Raw genomic sequence first — 22569 nt, forward strand, 5'->3', positions numbered from 1 at the left:
TAAAGAGTCCCCTTCAGGGGCTCACGTCGGGTGAGGGGACAAGAAACACCCACTAAGATCCAACCCGGGCAGCCGGCGGCCCGAGCATGCGCTGAGAGTTTGTGCAGCTGGCCCTGGCTGCCGCCCCTGCCTCGTCCGGACTTGGCGAGGACTTGGGAGGGACAGCAGCGCTGGGAGGTGGCTTAGCGGAGACTTTCCAGCAACTGCTGCCCAGGACTCTTTTTTTTTCCTCCTTTTTCCCAGGAGGCGGCGACGGCGGCGGCGGCGGGGGGAGAGGAACAGGAGGAAGCGTCTCCTGCTTGAGCCAATGCAGCCCTTCGGCTCCGCGGGAGGAACGTCCCTGCGCCCATGAACCGCAGCCGTGCGTCCCTGACTGTCCCCCGGCGGGAGTGGGGCGCGAAGCCTTGCGCCGACGGTGAGTGGCCGCGCGTCTCCTGTCTTTCCTGCCCGCTGTCCCGCAGCCCGCCGGCGGCTGCCCTGGGTGCTGTGTGCTAAACTACTTAGAGGCTGCTTTCGCAGCTGCGGCCGCCGGCGCTTCCCCGCGCGCCCTGCCGGGGGCGCGCCGACGCGCTGGTGCGGCGGGTGACCACGCTGGGCTTTGTGCTCCTCCAGCCGCCGGGAGCACGGGGTCGCGGCAGCGGCGGGGGCCGGGGGAGGGGACGTGAATGACTAACCCGGCGTCTGCACAGCTGCACCGGCCCTAATTCCCCTGCGCTCCTCCCCGCCCCCGGCCCCAGGCTAATCCATCATTCCGGGGCCGAAACATCATTTCTCACGTTTTTCCAAAGAAACCCTAGTCGCCGGGCGGAATCCCAGCTCAGCGCTGCCCCCCCTCATCCCCCCCAATGCCCTGCGTTCACACTCGAGCTGCGGGATGGAATGGGGGGTGTGGTGCTGGGTGGCCCAGAAACTATCCTAATGAGAGGGACGTTCTCACCCTTAGACTCGCCGGCGGCGCCTGTGACGTCTCCAGGGGGTAGTTTGCTTTCTAACCTTTGGGACATTTCCGAGCAGAGCTGTCCCGAGGAGGGGCGTGGATCGAAGGAAGTTTTAAAGAGCGTCTCATCAGAATGCAGAGGACACCTCCGCGTGCCCCTTGAGAACTGGAGATTACTGTGCGCCTTCATTCATCCCGAGTCTTTTTCTCCTCTCAGCAGGTGTTATTTGAAACCGATTTGGCACTCTGGGGAATTAGGTTACTATTATAACTTTAACAAATGATTTTCGGTGGAGCGGTATCTAGAATGAACTAGGTTTCGGACCAGACTCTGCACTCGGCTGAGGACTGGCAGAGGAGGGATGGGCTGGGGGTGCGGAGGCGGAGGTGAGAGTCCCCTGTTCTGCCCCGCCCCCTGCAGATCGCTGCTGCTTTGCCCTTGGAGGTAGGATGTGGTGAAAAGATGGAGCTGCTCCCTTCCGGGGCTCACAATGGCCAGAGAAGATTCCGTGAAGTGCCTTCGCTGCCTGCTGTACGCCCTCAATCTGCTTTTTTGGGTAAGTCAAACAGTTCCACTGCACCAACAGGTGGGGACCGCTGGATGGGGTTTCCTACAGCCACTACGTAATGCGCCAAAGAGCCTGGCTAAGTACTAATTAATTACATGGGATCACACCCTCTGTTTTTCAGAGAAGTAAGTTTTGACCTTAAAATGCCTTTGATCTAGCTCAAGTTCCATTTGGAAAAAGAAATCCACCCCTGGATACTAGTAGCAGTAAAATTAGACTTGAAGTTAATCTAGGGATATAAATAAATGCACGTGCTTGTGCTTGTAGATAAGAAAATTATGGCATACTACTTAGGGAGCTGCTTGTTTTCAGGAATTTCAGATAACTGTGCAAGCCATAAATTGTTTCCCTCTGTCATACTAGCTTATAGAACCTGGTTGTGGCAAGCAGTCTTGCTGTTTTTGTGGGAATTCATAAGATATCCTATCAAAAGCCTGGATAGATTTTTCTAGAAAAGGTGGTTTTCATATAACTATTTCTAAGTTGGCAAAGTTTTAAGGAATTTTTTGTATGCTCTTGGAAAATCCCATAACCATTTAAGGAAATAAAATACATTAAATTTAACAAGCTCATGGAAATCTTTATGCCCTATGAGTTAGTGACTTTTTATGCTTTGCATCCAGACATACATTTTCATTAAGTGTTATTAATAATCACATTATTATTTCTAAAACTTATGAGGAAATATAAAAATTAAAACTTTGTTGCTTCAGGAAGCTTTCATGATTAAGCAGATAATGTTTTTTGTGTGTGTGGTTTTTTTTTTTTTTGCCAATTTTGTATTCTATTAGTAACTTATATTCAGACTTTTCTGTTAGAAATTTTAATGTGTAATTTATTTATTTGGCTAGCTGCCTGGCATTGACCAGCCTTTTTAAACAAGACTATTACATGTCCTCTTTAGAGGATGACATTTTGGTTGAACTCCTTATGGATGGCTCCATTTTAAGGTGACAAATTAAGCCTTCAGTGAGTAATCTGAAATATATCTAAACTGGCAACATTTTCTTCTCAACGTGAAAATTAAAGTATCGAGTAGTTAAATTCACCACTTGAAAATGTAAAATTACTAATCGATCTTATTGTAGTTTTTAATTCTAAAAATGTACATTTTTAAGTGAATCATTAAATTACCTGCTTAGCTATAAGGTATTAAGATTTTTAACTTTGTTTCTTTAAAATGTGTAATAATTATCACTTCTATTTGTTAGTTCTTCAGTTTCCTACTTTATGTTTATTAATTATAGAATCATCACATTTTTATAACTAAAAGGAGATTTAAAGATGACCTGGTCGAACATCCTTACTCTGTGGATGAGAAAACTAAGTGTAGTTTAGTGACTTGACAAGGTCAAATAATCAGATAGTGACTCTTTTGTGATCTTAGTGCCTTTACATGGACAATTACTGAGTTTTCAACCTTGGAATTACTAGGACTTGTTGCTTTTGTTCAGCAAAAAATAATGCTTTGGAAATTTTCTTAATCTGCATTGTGTAGAGGAAGGAAAACCCAAGTTATTTAACAAAAACATTGCTCTTCTGAGTAATGAAATTTGCTTAAAAACACCTACTCTTTAAGCTCCTCCAGGACCCCTTGTGTCCCCAAAGAATGAAAAATGTTTTTTCTTTATCATTATCCTGTACTTCAGCTTTCTCTCTTTCTGTGTGTGTTCTGATTATTGAGATTGCTTCTCTCTTTCTCTAGCCCCCTTCCCTCCAACAAAATAATCCATGTGATACTGCCTAGTATCTGCCCTTCTGTGTGTGTGTGTGTGTGTGTGTTTTATTTCATACAATGATATATTTATATATATATCATTGTATGAAATAAAATATATTTACATATATTTCATACAATGATATATTTACATATACTTATCCATTCATGTACATTTGGATGTATATTCATGATTTTTTTATTAAATTGTTTTTCTCATTTGGGTTATAATTGCAGGAGTGGAATTGCTATCAGAAGATATATAATAATGATAGTAAAATATCTAACATTATATAGTAGCTCTTCTGTTTGCCAGGCATGTTTAGTGCCTCAGTTTCCTAATCTGTAAAATAGGAATGATAGTTTCTAGATTTTTTAGAGTTGTGAGGATTACAGTTAATATATATAAAGTGCTTGAACAGTGGCACTTAGCAAATGTGATCTATGTAGTAATAGTGTTTACTGTTGTTACTACTAGTAATACAATAGTGATATTCAATAATTATCTCCACTAAGTAGATTACCAGGAGGTAGATTATTGAGGCGCACGTATTCTTATAGTAGGAATTATTATCGTTGTGATTAATATCGCTACTACTTTTACCACTATTACATGCCTTTGACCCAGCAATCTTGTCTTGGGAATCCAGTCCCCAGAAATAAGAGTACCATTACACTCTGTTATATGTACATAAATATTTATTGCCATTTTATTGGTGTTATGATACTTCTTAATTTTTGAAAATTTTTCTATGCTGCTGAATCAGAAGTAGTTTTCTGCCTGTGCCTGTCATGTGCCTGGCCATTCTTACACGTCCTTACTCTCTCATGCAATTCTCGTAACAGCCCTGGAAAATAGTTTTTTTTTTTCTTTTTTCTTTTTTTTTTTTTTTAGGTAAATAGAAGTTACTCAGAGAAGTTCAGTCACTTGCAAAGTCCTTTTTATTTTTTATTTTTTTTCTCCAAGTACAGGAGGAGTTGTACTTCTGGACTCAGTGAAGAATTTATTTGCAGCTAGGTAAACATCCTCCATAGGAAGGGATTAGCTGTTCACTGCTCACTCACTCCAAGTCCTCTAGAGCAGCACTTCTCAAACCCCCATGTACAGACATGTCACCTGGGCATCTTGTTAAATGCAGATTCTGATTCAGTATGGCTGGGGTTGGGCCTAAAAGTCTGAATTTTTGAAAAGTACCTCTGTAATGCTGTTGGTGTGAGTGTCAGACTTCAAGGAAAAGGCATTCGTCCTTAGTTTTCGTTCTCATTGGAATTAGAAGCAGAATAAACCAGTGTGGCATATGAATCCCACTTCTTAAACTGGACTTCACGTGCTAAATATGGAGAGGACGATCGCTCTTACCTCTGTTTTTGCATGATTGAGTAGTCAGCCCTCATTACCTGTGAGATCAAGAGCTGTAGCCTTTTACTCCTTGCTTGGATTTTAAATAGACTTTTTCCTGTCTACTATCTTGGTACCCTTTCCCCTTCTCTACTCAACAAGGATTTTAGGGAAAAGGAAAATAAATCTTAATTAGGAAAACACTGGGGGACCTATACAACTTTGTTTTGCTGTTCTGGAAGTTGGAAATCAAATGGAGTGATTGTTGTTGTTGTTGTTGTTACTATTATTATTATTATTATAGTATTTTAAGTGTGAGGTATAGGTATGTCTAAGAGGAAACAATCTACAGCCCATTTCAGATCACGAATGCACTGCATCCCCTTCATTGCTATACATCTAGTCACCTTGATTTGCTATCCGTTGAGTGGCTCTTCCACGTTATAAAGAAGCACAATCCCAGTAGAGGTGTACTGGGCTCGGCAGACAGATACCGAACCTCCTGGGTTTGTCGTGAGTGTGGTGGGTTTGTAATGCATAGGGGCACATGGGATGTGGTGCCCATGAGTGAGCTGCCTTTAGAACTTTTTTGAGACTATGATTCACATTCTAGCCACAAAGGAGCAAAGAACGTGGCTATGTTTATTTTAAATTTATCATGCTTTTACTGTTTAGATGGCGTATTATCTAAATAAATGAAAGTTTTCCTCCATTTTAATGACAACTTCTGTGGCTTTATGAGTATTTGTTGTTCTTAGATGGTAGTTTTCTCCTATTAGAAATATATGGATAGCTATGGTTCTCTTTGGAAATTCCTGAAATTGGTGAACATTTAGCATTCATCAAATATGTTTATTGTTTTCTGAAACTATAATATCATATTTGTAGTTTTAAGTTCTCATTTCTTACCAGCAGATAAGAGTCATTGTTTTTTTTTTTTTATTTACAATTACTAAAAATAGTAGCAGTAGAGAGGAACTACCCTGATGAAATATGAAGAGAAACTTATAAAGAAAGACTAGTAAGTAGTCAAGAAATCCAGTTTACGCTTTTGGGATATAGGCGAGGTAGACGAAACAGCAGAAGGCTTGGTGTTCTGTTGCTTTTTGGCTGGCCGTCTGCAGTAAACCTCATGTGTTTGACCTATGCAGACCCTACAGGTGTTCTTGGCAAGTGGACACTGCATTCGTAGAGTCACATTAAGTGCTACTTTTTAAATTTGTACCTCCAACTTTGTACTATGAAAGGCATTCCAGTTTTCTTTAACTCTTCCTAAGGAATAATGGAGAGCCCTCCAACAAATGTTAGCGCTTTTTAAAAATGAACTTAAGCGTCAGGGACAAAGCTGATATGCCTTTTTTTTTACAGCGTGGCTCAGCTGAGCAAAGATGGGTAGGTAAACCACATGCTTCTTAAGGGACGCCTTTCGAAGAGAAGAGCACAGCGGGTTCTTTGGCGCACACCCCGCTGCAGACTGGGACAGTAGCCCCTCACTCGTCTGTCCCCACTGAGAACAGTCATGAGCGGGGCCTTTGGGGACGTTCACTGCCCTTGGACTGCGCAGAAACTGCAGTGCAGGAGACATTTTACTCTTCTCTTACCTGCCATCTCTGTAGGGTTATTTGTCATGGAAACAAGACAATTTTAAGAGTGAAGTGAATGGGGATGTTGCTACTGGTATTTATGCCATGACAACAGAGGCTTAAAACCTGGTCAGAGCAGGACGTGTGGACTCCCTATCTACAGGCAGCATGATGATCTATAAAAACTATTAGTCAGAACAGCTCCAGGGTACTATTGACTTATTCAGCTCTAATTAATAGATTTGATGTTTAAATAATACCCACAAGTAATCCCCAGAACTCATTTCAGCCATCATTTACATTGCCTGTTTTTCCACAGCATCCTCAATTGGTGTTAGCTGTTTGTTCTCTTTCTTGCTGCTCATCTCCTGGTAGAAGGGAAACTGGTGAGGCATCAACTGACCAGAGGCAGAGGGGAGCGGGCGTGGGGACATGAAACGGACATGCTACTGGGAAGGACTGACATTGGGCTGCCAGCCTCCGAATCATCAAGAATTGATTGATCTTTACCTTTCAATAAATAACAATTAAATCCTTTTATTTTTAAGAAAAATGGGAATTTTAAAACCATCTAGTCCAATTTTTCCATTTTTAAGATGAACAGAGGTTTGGAAAGTCTGAACGGCTTCTCCAAATTCTCTAGAGACAGGACCATAAGCCCTGGTTTCTCTTCCACGTTTGCTCTTTTCTAATAGACGTAACATAAAAGGAAAAGTTCAGGTAGGTAGTGTTAGATATCTGTCAGCCCTGAACAGAAATTATTGGTGTCCCTGTCACCTTGTGTGAAAGAAACTATGTGTTATGTGTGGCAGACAGGTGAAATCTGTTTTTTGACTATGACCTTCCCATTTGGTGGAAACTGTAGTTACACACTTCATAACAAATTTAGGGAATGTGCATACACATAAAATTCTGATTTAGAAAACAACTTGATTCAATACTTATTTTTACATAATTATATGCAAGCCAAACCAGAATGTATCTCCAACACAGCAGATTTCATATTTATAAATATTTCTTGAGAGCTAGCATTTTCTAAATGTTTTACACAGATGAATGTGGCAAATATCTGGCTAAGCAGATATTAAATCTATTTCTCTAAAGTGATATTGTATTATTTTCTAAATATTTCCTTGAACTACAAATAATATTTTGCAATGTGGGAGAAAATGTAAGAAGTTATAAAGCGAGTCACATATGGTAACCACATTATTCCTAATAATTTAATTATCATGAGTGACAGTTGAATTAAATTAATATGGAAACTTAGTAGAAGATACCATTATTAGTAAGGAGTCCTGAATTACTTGCATACTTAGTGCTTTTAGATTTAATAACAACAGGACTAGTTATTGAGGTGAACTAGTCTCATTTTAACTTAGTTTTTTGCTATAAGTTGCACTTAATTTGTTGTTACCGTTATTATTTTCCCAACCGTAGTATATAAAATCCTTCTCTGAGAATGGAACTGTTTTCAGACATTTAATGTAGCTGGAAATAATGTCATAATAAAAAACAGTTCATTCTTAGAGTTGTTTGTTTACTATAAGATAAGACTTTGAGTTGATATTATTTATTTTGACTAATGCTCGGTATACAGCTCCGATGCTTGGATAACTACTGTGAAAAAACAGTAGGGCCAAGTAGGATGCAAAGTTTGTGGTTTAAAGGACTTTTGAGAACATTTAAATGTGATATATAAATCTCTGATCTTGTAATTCATCAGGCACCTCTCTACTGGAAAACTTCCAGTGATGTAGAAAGCTTCGTTCTTAATGTATCTCCTAGTTTTGCTAAAGATCTCTAATAGCTTATCTTGCAAGTTGGAATCATCTCCCTTTAATTATTTTCTCATTCATTTATTGACCATATATTAGATCTCATTACTGGGCTTGGTACTCTGCTATGCGATGGGGCCGTAAGCAGTGGTCTGTGTTCTCTACAGCAGTGGTCCCCAACGTTTTTGGCACTAGAGACCACTGCTCCTATGAGAATCTAATGCCCGAGGTGGAGGTGAGGCTGTGATGCTGGTGCTGAGGAGTGGCTGCAAACACAGATGAAGCTTCGCTCTCGCTAGCCCAATGCTCACTCCTGCTGTGTGGCCTGGCTCCTAACAGGCCACAGACCAGTACCAGTCTGCAGCCTTGGGGTTGGGGACCCCTGCTCTAGAGAAGGGAGATGAGTGAGTAAAATAGGAAACTAGAGACAACTGCTCTATGAAATTTGTACAAGAGCACTGACTAGGGTAAAAAGGGAATTCGGAGAACATCTTTACACTCCAGCTGATATCCGAGCTGGTCTTTCAGCATGAGGTTTTTCTACCCATGAGGACAGAAAGGCTAGGGCAGGACAGCATTCCAGGCAGAAGGGACTGCATGGGCAAAGTCATAGAGGCTTTAGGAGATAAGCATGGTACACAATGGAGAAGTGCAAGCGGGTTTTTTGTCATCCAAGTTCAGAATATGTGTGGGAAGGAGCTGGCAGGAAACAAGTTGAAGAGATAGGTTAAAGGGTGACTTCAGAGGGTCTGTGTTCCCTGCTAGAGTTTAAACTTTTTTCTCTAGGAGAGAGGTGGGGGAAGTAGAGTTGGGGAGGAGCCATCAGGGTCAGCTAGTAGAACTTTATAAGTAGAAGAACTTCATCTTTGTCTTATAAAGCTAACTGAAGAGTGAATTCGAGGTGGAATCTGTGAGCCAGAGAGTTCTATTATAAGGTGATTGTAATTTCCTGACAAGAGGTTGAGGACCCGAACTACCCAGAAGTGGCAGGAAAGGGGGAGGAATCCACTAGGCAAGTTGCAGGAACAATCTGTAGAACTTACAAGTAATTAGATGTAGGACTGAGGAAGAGGGAGAGAATTAAGTTGGCTGCCAAGATGCCAGTTTTGTGATTGAAGCGTCGATTATACCATTTATTGAGACGGGAGGGACATACAGGTTTCCAGAGGAAAGGAGATGAATTCAGTTTTTGAGATGTTAAAATTGAGAAAGCCACGGAAGTCCAATAGGTAGTTATATCACAGCATGTTTGCACTGACCCATTTGTTAGACCTTCAGATATGTGAAGCTTCCATTTCCAAACTGATTTTGGAGTTGTCATATCTCTTAAGCTGACTAAGAAAGATTAAGACAAAGCCCTGAGGTCAAAGTGACTTGAGATAAGTAAATACATACAAATATATATATATATGAATTCCACTCTGATTTTTCATCACATAAATCCTCTATGAAGTTGGATTTATTATTATAACATTTAATATGTGAGAACTGGGGCTTAGGAAAGATGAAATGACACACCCAAAATCACACAGCTTAAAAGGAACAGAGCTGGAATTCAAACTAAGGCTTTTTGATTCAATGGCTTTTCATTGTCTTTATGGTCAAGGCCATATGCCTTAAAATGACCTCTACGACTCTGTGATCTTGGCCCTGTCTAGCTTTCTATCCTTACCATGTGCCAGTTTCTCTTCGTTGAACATACATTGCATGATGTCTTCCACACTGGGACCTTTGCTATTCTTTCTAACTGAAATGTTCTTTTTAACCTCCTTCTCCCTAATGAACTCGATAAGTATCTTTCAGATCTCAGTTGTCTTAGAGAAGTTCCTGTGACCCTATGAAATAGGTTAGTCACCTCAAAAGGAGTTTGTATTATTACTTTCCAAAACTTATTACAGTTTGTAGTTATGCATTTATATCTCAGATGAGTTGATTAATGTGCATCCTCATCACTTAGTAAATTTCACCATAGAACAGAGATGATGTCTGTTACTGCCCATCACATCGCATAGTGCCTGGCAAAGCACAGCTGATCAATCAATACATGTTTTTTAGATAGAAAAATGACATCAAAACCCATGCTCTTAACCATTCTATCATACTGGAAATGTTTTGGAATATGCCATTTAAAAGACATGCACTTTTCATTATATATGGAAGAACTGTGTATAAAGACTACCACTAATAATACATTATGCAAAATGAAGAATATGATTATTTACTGACACTTGAGCTATGATACTGAAAATTGGTTAAACAGTAAAAAATTTGAGAATGGAGAAACCAAGGTCAGTTACTACTTTGAAGAGTGATAAAAAGAGGGGAGAATTATTTGACATAATTAAATAAAATAGCACATTAATAGACTTTCCTGTCTCCATGAAACTTACAAGGTATTTAAAGATCCATAAATAACCAAACAGAGGGAGAACATGTAGCTTCCGATTTAATTAAGTGGTCCATGGTTCCCTGCTAGTGTGTTTCAGCAGGTTCTATTATTATTTTGGTATGGTAAGGCCAACACATCAGGAGACAACTTCCATTAAAAATATAGTTTATTATACTTGAAGATCCCAAGGGAGTAGACGTCTCATTACAGTTGGGCCAAGAAGGAAAACACTGGGGTCCGTCACAAGGCAGAGAGGTGGGGAAACTGGGCAAGTACTTTTATTGTGGCTTTTTAAAGAAAGAACAAGTAAGGCAGGGTAAGGGGGGTTTGCATCGTCTAGTTTGAATAATTTTAGCAACCTCTGGTGTATAGAACCTGTCTCTAGTTGTCTGGCACCTGGACTTTTCAATGATTAGGACAGGTGTAGAGTGACCCAGAGTGAGAGAACTCAGTAAGGAAGGTGATTGGGTGTAGGGACACCGGACCGGTTGGTTTGTATTTGAAAATGAAAAGTGCATGCTCAGGAGAAGGACTCCTCCCAAGGGTAGGTAGGTGAAGGGCATGCAGCCAAGACGAGGTAGCTCAGGCATGTTATCAGTTTGTCCAGACCAACGTATGTCCAGCATAAGCATGTAGAACAGATGTTAAAGTATTAAGTTTATGGAAGCTAGAAGCATGGTTAATACACTGGGTAATTTTATTAGGTTTACAATCTGTTCTTCATTCCTATTGGGAATGAGGATAATAATAACTAGCCTAATTCTCTGAATTATGGTCTCAGGGTTCCTAACATGTTTTAGGCCAAAGACCTCTGAACCCCATTCACCAAATTATGGTTTAAGCATTCAGACTGAGCCTAATCACTGTAGACTACCCCTGCAACCCCCACCTGCACCTTTTTCTTTAAAGGAAACCTGCATGCTGTGCAGGTTAGTCTCCTCACTGTCTGTGGAACTTGTCATGTTCATCTCTAAACTTGGAAAGCAGTGAGTGACTGAGCCTAAAGCCCCAAAGACCAAAGGCCCGAATTTGAATTCTAGTTCAGTCACTTGGAGTCTGTAAGACCTTGAACAAGTTACCTCTCTCTTCTGTGCTTTTGCTTCATGGTACTTTTTATAGTCTGTAATTATCTGGTTTATATATTTATTCATTACGTCCCACAAGAGGCTCCATACAGGCTGGGCTCTTGCTTCTCTTATTTATTGTTGAGTCTCCCAATCTGGCACTGACAATACAAGGCAGATAGTAGGTGTTGAGTAAGTATTTGCAACTGAATGAAGGACTAGGGAATTCACTAGCTGACTTTCTAAGCAGGTAGCCATACTTCACTGCACAAGAAGTCAGAGATCTACATGTTTTGCTTACCTTGGAGCCTTTATCCAGAAAGCATGTTTCATGGCCACTGCTTGAGTCAGTACAGACACATTCCAATCTTATATATTCATTACTTCATCATTTAAAGATAAATCTGTAACATATAATGGTAACTGATATTCATTAAGGTTACAGAAATTATTAAGAATCAAGTAGAATTACTCTGTATTGTGCTTAAGGAGATAAATATAAGGCACATTTTAGAAAAACTTCCATCAAAGTAGGAAAGACCTTCAGAACTTAGGGTTTGACTTTCAACTTTTGGAAACGCTTCCCAGGAAGATTCGTTTTGAATGCATTCTAGACAGTTGTTTAAAAATAAACTTGAATTATGAACAATTTAAAACATATACAAAAGCAGAAAGCACAGTATCATTAATCCCCACTTACCCATTATCCAGTTTTAATAATTATAAACTTCCCACTAACCCCCATGCATCATGATTATTTATCAAACCATTCAGCATATATCTCTGAAAGATAAGGATTTTTTTAAAGAATCGTTTTTTTTTAAAAAAGCCTTAATACTTTTGCCATATCTAAAATAAATAATTTTTAAATATTTTTCAATATCCAGTCATGTTAAAATATTCCTAGTCATCTCATAAATGTCTCTTTGTGATCGATTTGTTCAAATCAGGATTCAATCCAGGTCAACATACTGCATTGGGTAATCTCTTAAATCCCTTAATTTGTAACAATTTTTCCTTTCTTTTTTTTCCACTTGTCAGTTTTTTAATTGAAGAGATTATATCATTTGTCCCATACAATTTCTCATGTTCTTGATTTTGCTGATTGCATCCCCACGGTGGTATTTAACAAGTTTAAATCTATTCCCTGAAATTCATATAAAGTGAAAGCTGGAAGTTTGATTAAATTCAGGTTTGACTTTTTGGTAAAAACATTTCAAAGGTGTACGTCTGATTGCATCACCTTGGGAGATATTATATCTGGTTGTTCCTTTTTTTGATACTAAGATCTATCAGTGGGGGTCTGGTATTTTAAGTCACCCTGATCTCTCCATTCTAAAAGTTCCCATCAGCCTTTCATATGACACAGTAGTTCTCAGTCCTGACTACACATTAGAACATCTGTGGATTCTTTACATGTTTCTTATGCCCAGGCCCCAAGAATTGGTCCAAGGTGGTTCTGAATTCAGTAATTTGAGTCCTAGGGGATTTTGATGTACAGACAGGACTGAGAACTACTGACCTGATAATTTTGGCAGCCATGAAGGATCTTTGCTTAGAAATTCATTATTCCAGAAGACGTTGTTAAACAGTGGTACTCTGTTATGCTTCCTTCACATATTAGTAGAAATTCATCTATAAAAATTTTCATTAAGTGTTTGTGTCTTTGGTTTGTATAGGAAAGATAGGGTAACTATTGAATTCATATTAGTTTTCTAAATAATGAGTTGAGTATCCAGCATCCTACAAAGGTGACCAGTGAGTTCTTTTAAGTATTATTATGAATTAAGATATTTTAGCAGACTCGATGCTTGAAACCATTGCATTCCTCTTCCTTCTCCTCCTCTTCCTCCTCCTCCTCTTCCTCCTCCTCCTCCTCCTCCTCCTTCTTCTTCTTTTTCTTCTTCTTCTTCTTCTTATTATTTTGATGCTCAAATTGTTTGAACTTTAGCCTGTGACTTTTTTTTGATAACATCTGTAGTTTTTGATTGCTTCCTTGCTTTTACATATGACATGGTTTAAGCTTATCTTGTAGATTTGATAATTCAGTCCTATTGTGTCTTCATCTTGTGCAGTTCTTGTCTTGAACCTGGAGTCAGCAATTCAATAGTATATCTATCCGTATCCTATTTGGTGACATTCTATTTAATGGCTGTGACATAATTCCGAAATGGAATGGCAGATATTTATAATAACAATAAATTTCAATAGGTGGAAGTGGTAATTGGGTAAAAAGCGTAATGATTATGTAACAAAAGTCCTTAATTTTTTTTTTTACTATTAATCTGGCATAGAGTGCATAACTGTTTGGTAACCAGTTTATATTTTTTTCTTGCCAGTTAATGTCCATCAGCGTGTTGGCAGTTTCTGCTTGGATGAGGGACTACCTAAATAATGTTCTGACTTTAACTGCAGAAACAAGGTAGGCTTTACAATTAACAATTGATTTCTTTCATTAGGTTTCCTCAGGCACTAGTTTCTAGGTAACTTTGCCAGCAGCTCTTTAGATGGTAGTGCTCTTCCACAATCATTCAGCAAGTTTTCCCTGCCCATGGCTGGCTACCTTTGTTACGGAGCTTGCATTTTCTAGCATTGTCGTTAAGGTGTGCCACGGATCCTAGAGAACATTTATGGGTATAAAATAACAGTCGCCTGTCCTCCTGTTGGTGATGTTATATTTGCCTATAAAGGACAGCAGAGCTACTTGTCTCTATGAAAATCACTGCTAGCTTTCTTACTTTCATTTTCCTGAGCAAATGAAAACCAAACCCAGTAATGCCATTTTTTTTTTTTTCAAATTTCAGAGGTTGATCCACTAACATCACGAGAGGCAAATTATTTCACTTAGCTTCAATTTTTTCACCTCTGAACAGGGAATGCAACATATACCACTCTGAAATGTCCTAAGGATTAACCGAGATACATTTTTATAAAGTCCTTAACAGTGAAGCTTAGTAATGGTAATTTTTATTATCATTATTATTAGTTTTACTATTCTGGTTGTAGTTAATGATTTTTTTTTCTTAGTTTTCTAACAAAAATCGCCTCTCTCCCTTCCTCTTTCTTTTAATATAGAAATATTAAAATTTTCCTTTATATAGCAGTTTTCCACATCTTTAGGAAGGATCAATTCTCAGGGAGAAATAAAATGCTGTACATGGAGCCTGAGATCAGGAAAGAGAGGAGGGAGGAGATTCTTCTCAGCTGGGAAATAACAAAAAGTCCAGTGTGGTTCCCTCAGGCTGACGCTTCCGAGCTAATAGTAGGTCAACTTCTTATAAAGGAGTCCTATCATATAATATAGTTTAAATGAGTTGAAGTAGGAATGTATCACTTGCATAAAAACTAAACAAAAATAAAGCAAACAAGCAATAGCAATAGCTCAATGATGTTGAAAATAGCAATACATTCATTTGAGGCATGTCGATTTATAGGATTACTAACACAAATAACAATTGTGGCTTGTACTATGTTTTGAGTGTCTTTTAATTATATCGTATTTATAATGTGACATTATTATTCTCCTTTCAGGGTGGAGGAGGCTGTCATCTTGACTTACTTTCCTGTAGTTCATCCGGTCATGATTGCTGTTTGCTGTTTCCTGATCATTGTGGGGATGTTAGGATACTGTGGAACAGTGAAAAGAAATCTGTTGCTTCTTGCATGGGTATGATGTTTCTCTCTTCTCTTTATTATACTTAAAAAGACCAACCAGTAATGTATTATTTTTCCATCAGAGCACACCATTATGTGCTTAGGGAACTGTGATAGCCATGCTCCAATCTGTGGTAATTGTTCACCATCCTGTGAGAAGGGAAGTCTTCTTTCCATGAGAGATGATTTCAATACAAGCATTTGCTTTACTCAAATGATGAAATATGGAAATATGTGCTCTATTTAATTATTTTACTCAGGCTATGTGTTGACATTTTCATTTGAAAGTATGAGTTTTTTCTGTCGTCATGCTCTCACACAGGTCCCTCGGGACTAGAACCGAGCAGTCGTAATGGAACTCTGTTTCTTCCTCTCTCTCTTTTAAGACAAATCCACCATATAAACTCACATAGAAATTCAGGTGGTCAGGTTGCAGGCAGACATTGAAATTCTGGTGCTGCCTTTATAATAGGTTAGTGTATATCAGTGAGTGTCAGTTTATATGATCTTAGTGCTTTTTTTTTTTATTCTGAAAGAATTGGACTAGATCACTTCTTAAATTCCCTTCAGCACTCAAATTCTATGATTCCGAAATCTATAATTAAACCTGTAATTAAAAATTAGCAAACTCTCTTTTAACATTATAGATTTGAGTCAATTAAAAATACAGATTATATATAGATTTTGAAGCACATCGATTATATAAAATATTGCATGTTATTGGCACTAGGCAGTGAGGCTGCCAACATGTAATTGTGGACATATCAGAAGCTCTTAAACTTAATTCATTGAGTATATTCCTTGTCAGTAGTTCTCAAGTCTAGTTGTGCATTAATTCCTTGTCGGGAGCATAAAAAAATTTTAACTGTGTGCCGATATTCCTTGTAGGAACATAAAAAATTTTAACTGTGTGCCGTGGTTCTCAAACTAGTTGTGCATTATTTCCTTGTAGGGAGCATAAAAATAAATAAATAAATAAATCAAAAACAAAACAAAACAAAAACTTTAAATGTGAGCAGAAAAAAAGCCCTGATTTGTAGCATTTGCAGATTTCTGTGGGGTAAACACTCCCAGCATGGGGCATTTTGGGCTACCAGTGTGGTATCACTGAATGCAGAGTTGCAAAGAGATGAGCGCAAATTGGCTCTCAGGAGAGTTTCTGCACACCAGTGCTCAACTGGCTCCCGTTCCAAGCCAATTAAAACAATGTTAGTGTGAAGCTGAATTAAACCTTTGAATTTCCCAGGAACAACCTGTGTTAATGCATTTCTTGACTTCTTGGAAAACAGAAAAGTTTTTCCATGACTGAGAAACAGGAAAAACTGCAGAAAATAAACCACAGTGAAGGGAAATCTACTCATCGCCTTACCTACTCCATTTTGGTACATTGAGAAGGTGAATGATGGAAGGGTTTTGAATCATATTTTGCCATTTAAGATATTTGGGCAATAATTTAAACATAAACTAAGGGCCGTGGACTTTATATGAAACTTAGAGTTTAAAGGATGGATAATTTATTTTAAACTTAAAAATATCTCGGTCATTTTTAAAAACCACAGTCCTACAATAATGTTTCACTTACACAACCAATTTACGTATAACTGCTATTCTTCCCCCTACCCCGAACTTGTATGACTCTGGATAGTCTCTGGACTAAGATGGGGTTGAGGTGGGACAGACAGCAAGTATCATGGAACCCAAACGCTTTTAGGAAAACATTTTGAAAAAAATTTATGGATTTTATTAGGCTGTTTGAATGCTGGTAATGCAAGTCAATGAAGAGCAAAGTTATTTGGTCTTTGCCTGAGGCAGAATGAGTTATAAAGACTTGTACACGAGAGGCTAGTTTGTGAGGCCAGAAAGAGCATTATGATGTAAAGGTGACATGGAGGACTGAGGTTCTAAGTGCCACTAATTTGTCCATTCATTCATTCTTCAAATGCTTATTGAGAATATGGGCACTACTAATTTTTGCCAAGAGATTAGTGTGTGTGACAGACAATTCCACTACTCTAACACCTCTAATATGGTTTAGTCTGGATGCTCTGAGGCAAAGAGAAGGAGCTCTAAGCTCAGCTCCAAAGGGTCAGCACCTCCTTTAGGATGGTGACCAGCATAGATTGATTGAGCTTTATCCCCACCCTCCTCTGCTTGTTGGATGCACTTCTTTTCACAAAGCAGCTTTTGGTGCATTGCTGTTCAGTGTGTCTGTCTTGGTTGCTCTTTCTCATTGACTGTCTGTGGCAGTTCATTCCCATTCTCATGGGGCTGCCTCTCTTCTCATGGCATGTTTCTAGACCTTATTCTGTCTAGGCTCAGTGCAGTTTTCCCCTTCCTTAAGAATGATCTGTGTTCTTAACTCCCATTTATCTGCCAGTCAACCAATCATATCTGATTTTCTTTTCAGGTGGTTTCTTCTCTGGCTTCCTTTCCTCTTCTAAACAGTTGCCTATCCCTGTAAGTTCTAATTCTACAGTCTCAGGAACCTGTCCCTTCTTTTCTATCCCTATTAGGAATGCTCCAGATTCGGGCTCTCCTCAGTTCTTTTATATATAAGTCCAATGCATTTCCCTTATTGTAAATTCCTCTTTTTATAACCACACTACAAACAACTTGATAATGTGAGCCATTCACATTGCTTATTGCTTTAATAAGTGTTTATTAAATTGAATAATTGACAGGAAATCAGAACAGAGTGAGGAGCGGTAGCCAGCACATCTGATGGAGGATGGTGCCTGGAAGGTGGTGAAGAGAATGAGATTTTAAAGGAGGAGCCTGGCTGTTATATAGGTTTAGACTACAAGAAGAATGGCTTGTTAAAAGGAGGAAATCTGATGCAAATATGACATGATTTAATAGATCTTTGGCAAATATTGGAATGACAGCCCTTATATTTTCTTCCATTATGCCCTTTAGTTTTTCTTTTTAAGTAAAAAAAAAAAAAAAAAAAAAAAAAAAATTAAGGAAGTTTCTTACTTTTATTTTGGATGTAAATATTTAAACAAGCAGAATGCATTCAATCTAACTTTTCCATTTTCTTGTTTTCAAAGTCTTCTTTCTTGTTTAAGACCTGTAAACTAGATCAGCAGGAGGAAGCCTTTTTTTTGTTTGTTGTTGTTTTTGTTTTTTAAGACAACCAGTATCTCTGAGAGCCCTCATATCTCTTGAGTGATTACTGAAAAAGAACTAGCAACTTAGCTATGGTGCTGCTCAAGCAGATGTCAAAATGCCATTATTCATTAGAATGATCAGGAAAAAGTGCGGGAGCTTTAAAATAGATCTTTATAACCAACCTGCCCTCCCACCCCACTCACACCTCCCAAAGAACAACTCTGCAGGCTAAGAGACCACCCACAGGAAAACATTTCTGGTGAAACCTGGTCATAAATTTGACCCACCTATTATAGATGCAAGTTGTTAAAATACCCTAATTTAAGATTCTCGAATAATATACAGGACATCCAATTAAATTTAGATTTCAGGTAAACAATGAATAATATTTTAGTGTAAATATGTTACATACAATATTGTCATACACATGTACTAAAACATTATTCATTGTTTATCTGAAACTCAAAATTAAATGGACATCCTGTATTTTTTCTTTGCTGAATCTGGTGACCCTACTCTAATTAGATTTCTTCTTCTTTTTGCTTTAACCTAAGGTTCTTTTCTTTTCTTTTCTTTTCTTTTCTTTTCTTTTCTTTTCGTTTCGTTTCGTTTCGTTTCGTTTCGTTTCGTTTCTTTTCTTTTCCTTATCCTGAGGTTCTTTATTTTATTTTATTTTATTTTATTTATATATTTAAATTAGTTTCAAGTATACAGTACATCGGTTAGACATCTATATAGTTCATAAAATTATCCCCTCAATGGCACCCTCCCTCCCCTGGCCCTGACTAGATTTGTTTTTAATAAAATGTGAAATTGTCATAGGATAGAAACTTTTTATATATTTACTAAAGGAGATTAGGAATAATTAAATTCTAATTATATTGGGAAAACAAGCCAAAAATGGCTAAGAAAATAAACTTGATTATGCCATGATTTTCAAAGTAATTTAAGTAGCAGAAATTTCTCTTTAAAAGAGAAATTGAAGCTAAATGGAAATTGGTTTTAAGCCTTGGATGGGTACTTCTCGAGGCTTTTAGCCATAGTCTAAATGAAATTCATTTGTTATTGCAATTCTACCTTGCTATTAATGTAGGCATTAGGAAAGCTGTGCCAGCTCAGGGGGAATGTAAACAGATTTAACAGACATGTTTACAATACTAGCAACAGCTGAATGTCCCATCAGGAGATCATCATTTGTCAGAATGTGATACTAATATATGCTCAACTGCTAGAAAACCACTAGTCAAGTAATGGTCAGAAATTAAGTCGGACGCATGTCACATGTTTTAGAGCAGTACTTTGTGTTAAAAGGGGAAGGTTTCCTCTTTTTTTTTTTTTTTTGCCAATTTTATTATTCCAGAGAATTTTCATATGGCCATTGATTGTTTGGATACGTTTTTAAAGCTTTCTTAACATATACAGTTATTGAACCAGATTTGAAATGATTCTCGTAATGGTAATCAAATCAATTTTTAATGGTCTTGGAGAAATTAACCATTCTCAGTTTTTTTGTGTTTCAAATCACAGCACGAAATAGGAATATCTTTAAAAAGCAATTAATTTTCTATAAGCTCTGTTTGAGGCCTTCTCTTAAGTAGTTATAAATTTTATAGTTATATAGCTAGTCATAAGTTATTAAGCTAAAAATAAATTATTAAATTTAATATCTTTATTATTTTTGGTTTGTTTTGGTTGATAGCTTTGAAACTTTATTTATAAATCAAGGTCCATCATACTATTGACTCCATATTCAGCATCTGCCCAGTGTTTACCCCTGTTTTCTGAGAAAATACTTATAGCAACCATATGTGGTCAGACTTATTTTACAGATAAGTGAAGGTAGGATGCTCAGAGTTGCACAGTCACTGTTTTATGTCAGTAACATTCAAATGCAGCCTGCTCAAAGCCCATGCATGTTTTGTTCCACGACACCACCATTATAATACATTTAATTAATTATTGGCATTATTTCCGTAGGACCTAAAGAAGCTTCATTTTTACTTCCAAGGCATTAAGCAGTCATTTAACTTTAAAAAATATGATCTTTAATGTCATTTTTCTAAAAGGCCTGCAGAGTCCTGCCATAGTTCTCTCATCCTGTCAAAGGAGGAAACCATTTCTCCTTTCCTTTCTCCCCTCCTCCTGCCCATTCTCCTTTTCTTTCCTTTTTCCCTCCTGAAACATATATGGAGTACCCAGTCTGTGACAGACACTTGAAATACAAAGATGAAAGGGGAGAATACAAAGAAAATAACAAAGGAAAACACGATATTAAAGTTATAAATAAATTATTGTGGGAACACAGAATAAGGTGCGATTGGAGACTTTCGGCAGGTTGCAAGAGAGTCTCTACTTGACCTGGATGTTGAAAATGTGTCAGAGCGTTCTGGGAAGAAGGGAAGGGAAGGGGCTATATAGCAACATGAAGAGTGCGTGCAAAGACATGGAGGAGCAAAGGAACACGGAAAGTTTAGACATAACTGAGAAATTCAGTGTGGATGTGGCATCGGTGTACAGTGAGAAGCACGTGAAGTAGGTTCAATTGCAAAGGTCTTTATAGGGGAGTCTGATGTTCTCTCTTGGTTATAGAGAATCAGTGGGGTTTCCAGCATGGGAAGAAGTGATAACATTTAGGACCAGAGGCACTGGGAAGCCTTGTTAGTGATTGCACTATAGCTTTTGGAAGCCTCGGTTGGAGTCTGGACTAAGACTTTGGGGACTGGTGGGCAGTGGCTGAATTCAGTAGACTTTGCTGAGATAGAATTATGAATAAAGAATTGTACATGATAGTAATGTTTGTATTACTTGACGTTGAGAAATAAAGCATTATTTAACATTTATGCATTTTTTCACATAAGAGAAATATATCCCTTCAATGTCTGCATTTTATTTTGCATTTTAACTAGACTTCTTTGAAAGCCATAGTTATTAAACTTAGATGTTAAACTCAAAAAAAATCTCAAGCAGAGGAAACTGAAGATGATTTAGGCATTTCTGGATCTAGAGGCTCAGTTTGCAGCATCTAGTTTTGTATGCTTAAGAACTTAAGGCAGAACTCCATGAGCACTTCTGTTTCATAAGTGATATTAGTATGACCACTTCTAATTATGCCTCAGAAAACCATGTGAACACATGTCTTTAAATGTTATGTCAGAGACTGGGACCTAGGACAATTGTATGAAATTCATGGCCTTATTTATTGGGTCTTTGTGACAGGGTTTTGAGTGCTCATTGGACTTTTTACTTACTTCAGAGTTTGAAGTATGAATGGTTCAAATATTTGTATTTCTGTACTCTGTCATAGTAAACATTTAGAGCTTTCTTATGCACTGTTTCTTAACATGTACATTTAAGATAACTTTCGTTACATATAAGTCGTATAAATCTATATTCATTGAATTGGTGAATGTCCTTAGAGTGAGCAGAGTTCAAAGGAAGGTATTTCTCTGGCAGCAGCACGTGCTATAGAAGGGCTTGTTCCAGCTGTGAATGCTGGTCGCCAGTTCAGCAAACGCTACCTTGAGGCTAATTTAGCAATTGTGCAGCGTTTTTGTTTTCTCATCTGCTTTGACATTGCTGGTCTATTGACTTCCTTTGGCAAACATAAAATATGGACATTCATTTAAAATCATATCACTGTCTAGATGACTCAGGAAACAGTATGCCTAAATGTGCAGAGTTAAAATAAGAGGGCATAAAACACATGTAAAAGAGAGAATTAAGTCATTTAAGCCAGGTGAGGAAAGTAGCTTTCAGATAATGTTTAAGAAAATTCTGTTTAATATTTACTTTATGTGCAGTTTCTAATAGAGCTGATAACTAATAATAGCTTATGAATTAAAGTTAGGCCTTTTTCATGAAATTTCATAAATTTAAATAACTTACATTTTCGGAATTGTCATTTGTACATCTTTCCCCTTTTTCAGGTAATAGGTCCTGGTTATATGCTGAGATTAAAGTGAACCTTTGTGACCCAGATAACAGAAACTCTAATTTAAATTAAGAAAAAAATGTATATATATTGTAGTTGTATCATCTCATATTCCTGTTACAGAATACATTTGAATTATCTTAAAGTGTTTATCTCAGAATTTTCTTTAAATTACCATTATTTTAGTTTTAAAACTTTAAAATTTAAAAACTACAAATTTCCTTAAAACGATTACAACTAGGAAGACATTTTAGAAACATTGTCTTTAAGAATATAGGGATTTTATTAGGTGATACTTGCCAATGTAAGAATCATTTCTAATTAAGTAAAAATATGAATTCTTTTGGTGTTTGTTCTATGAAGCTAGCATTTAAAATATTTAAAAATTTCAAGTTCTGTACAGGGTTTGCATAGCTAGTTGAAGACAGGGACTAATAACTTTTAAATGGGACAATGTGAAGTTTGCCTTTTATAATTAATATATTTTAATTTAAAAA

The 22569-nt window shown here is 37.8% G+C and overlaps 1 protein-coding gene across 4 annotated transcripts in view; it reads left to right on the plus strand.

Annotated features, from left to right (window-relative positions):
• TSPAN12 (tetraspanin 12) overlaps positions 1–22569 on the plus strand; it is a 63234-nt gene that overhangs the window by 74 nt on the left and 40591 nt on the right. Inside the window, exons 1-5 of one of the 4 annotated variants that reach the window (XM_016125254.2) lie at positions 122–415; positions 944–976; positions 1359–1494; positions 13716–13798; positions 14908–15043. In XM_016125254.2, the coding sequence (XP_015980740.1) occupies positions 1429–1494; positions 13716–13798; positions 14908–15043 (285 nt within the window). In that variant the 5' untranslated portion in view covers positions 122–415; positions 944–976; positions 1359–1428. Of the gene's footprint in view, positions 1–93; positions 416–943; positions 977–1044; positions 1158–1358; positions 1495–13715; positions 13799–14907; positions 15044–22569 lie in introns of those variants that run through there. The other 3 variants (XM_016125252.2, XM_016125251.2, XM_036230988.1) reach the window with 3 other exon arrangements.

This window comes from Rousettus aegyptiacus, unplaced genomic scaffold (assembly GCF_014176215.1).
Source record: "Rousettus aegyptiacus isolate mRouAeg1 unplaced genomic scaffold, mRouAeg1.p scaffold_m13_p_13, whole genome shotgun sequence".
Classification (NCBI taxonomy): domain Eukaryota; kingdom Metazoa; phylum Chordata; class Mammalia; order Chiroptera; family Pteropodidae; genus Rousettus; species Rousettus aegyptiacus.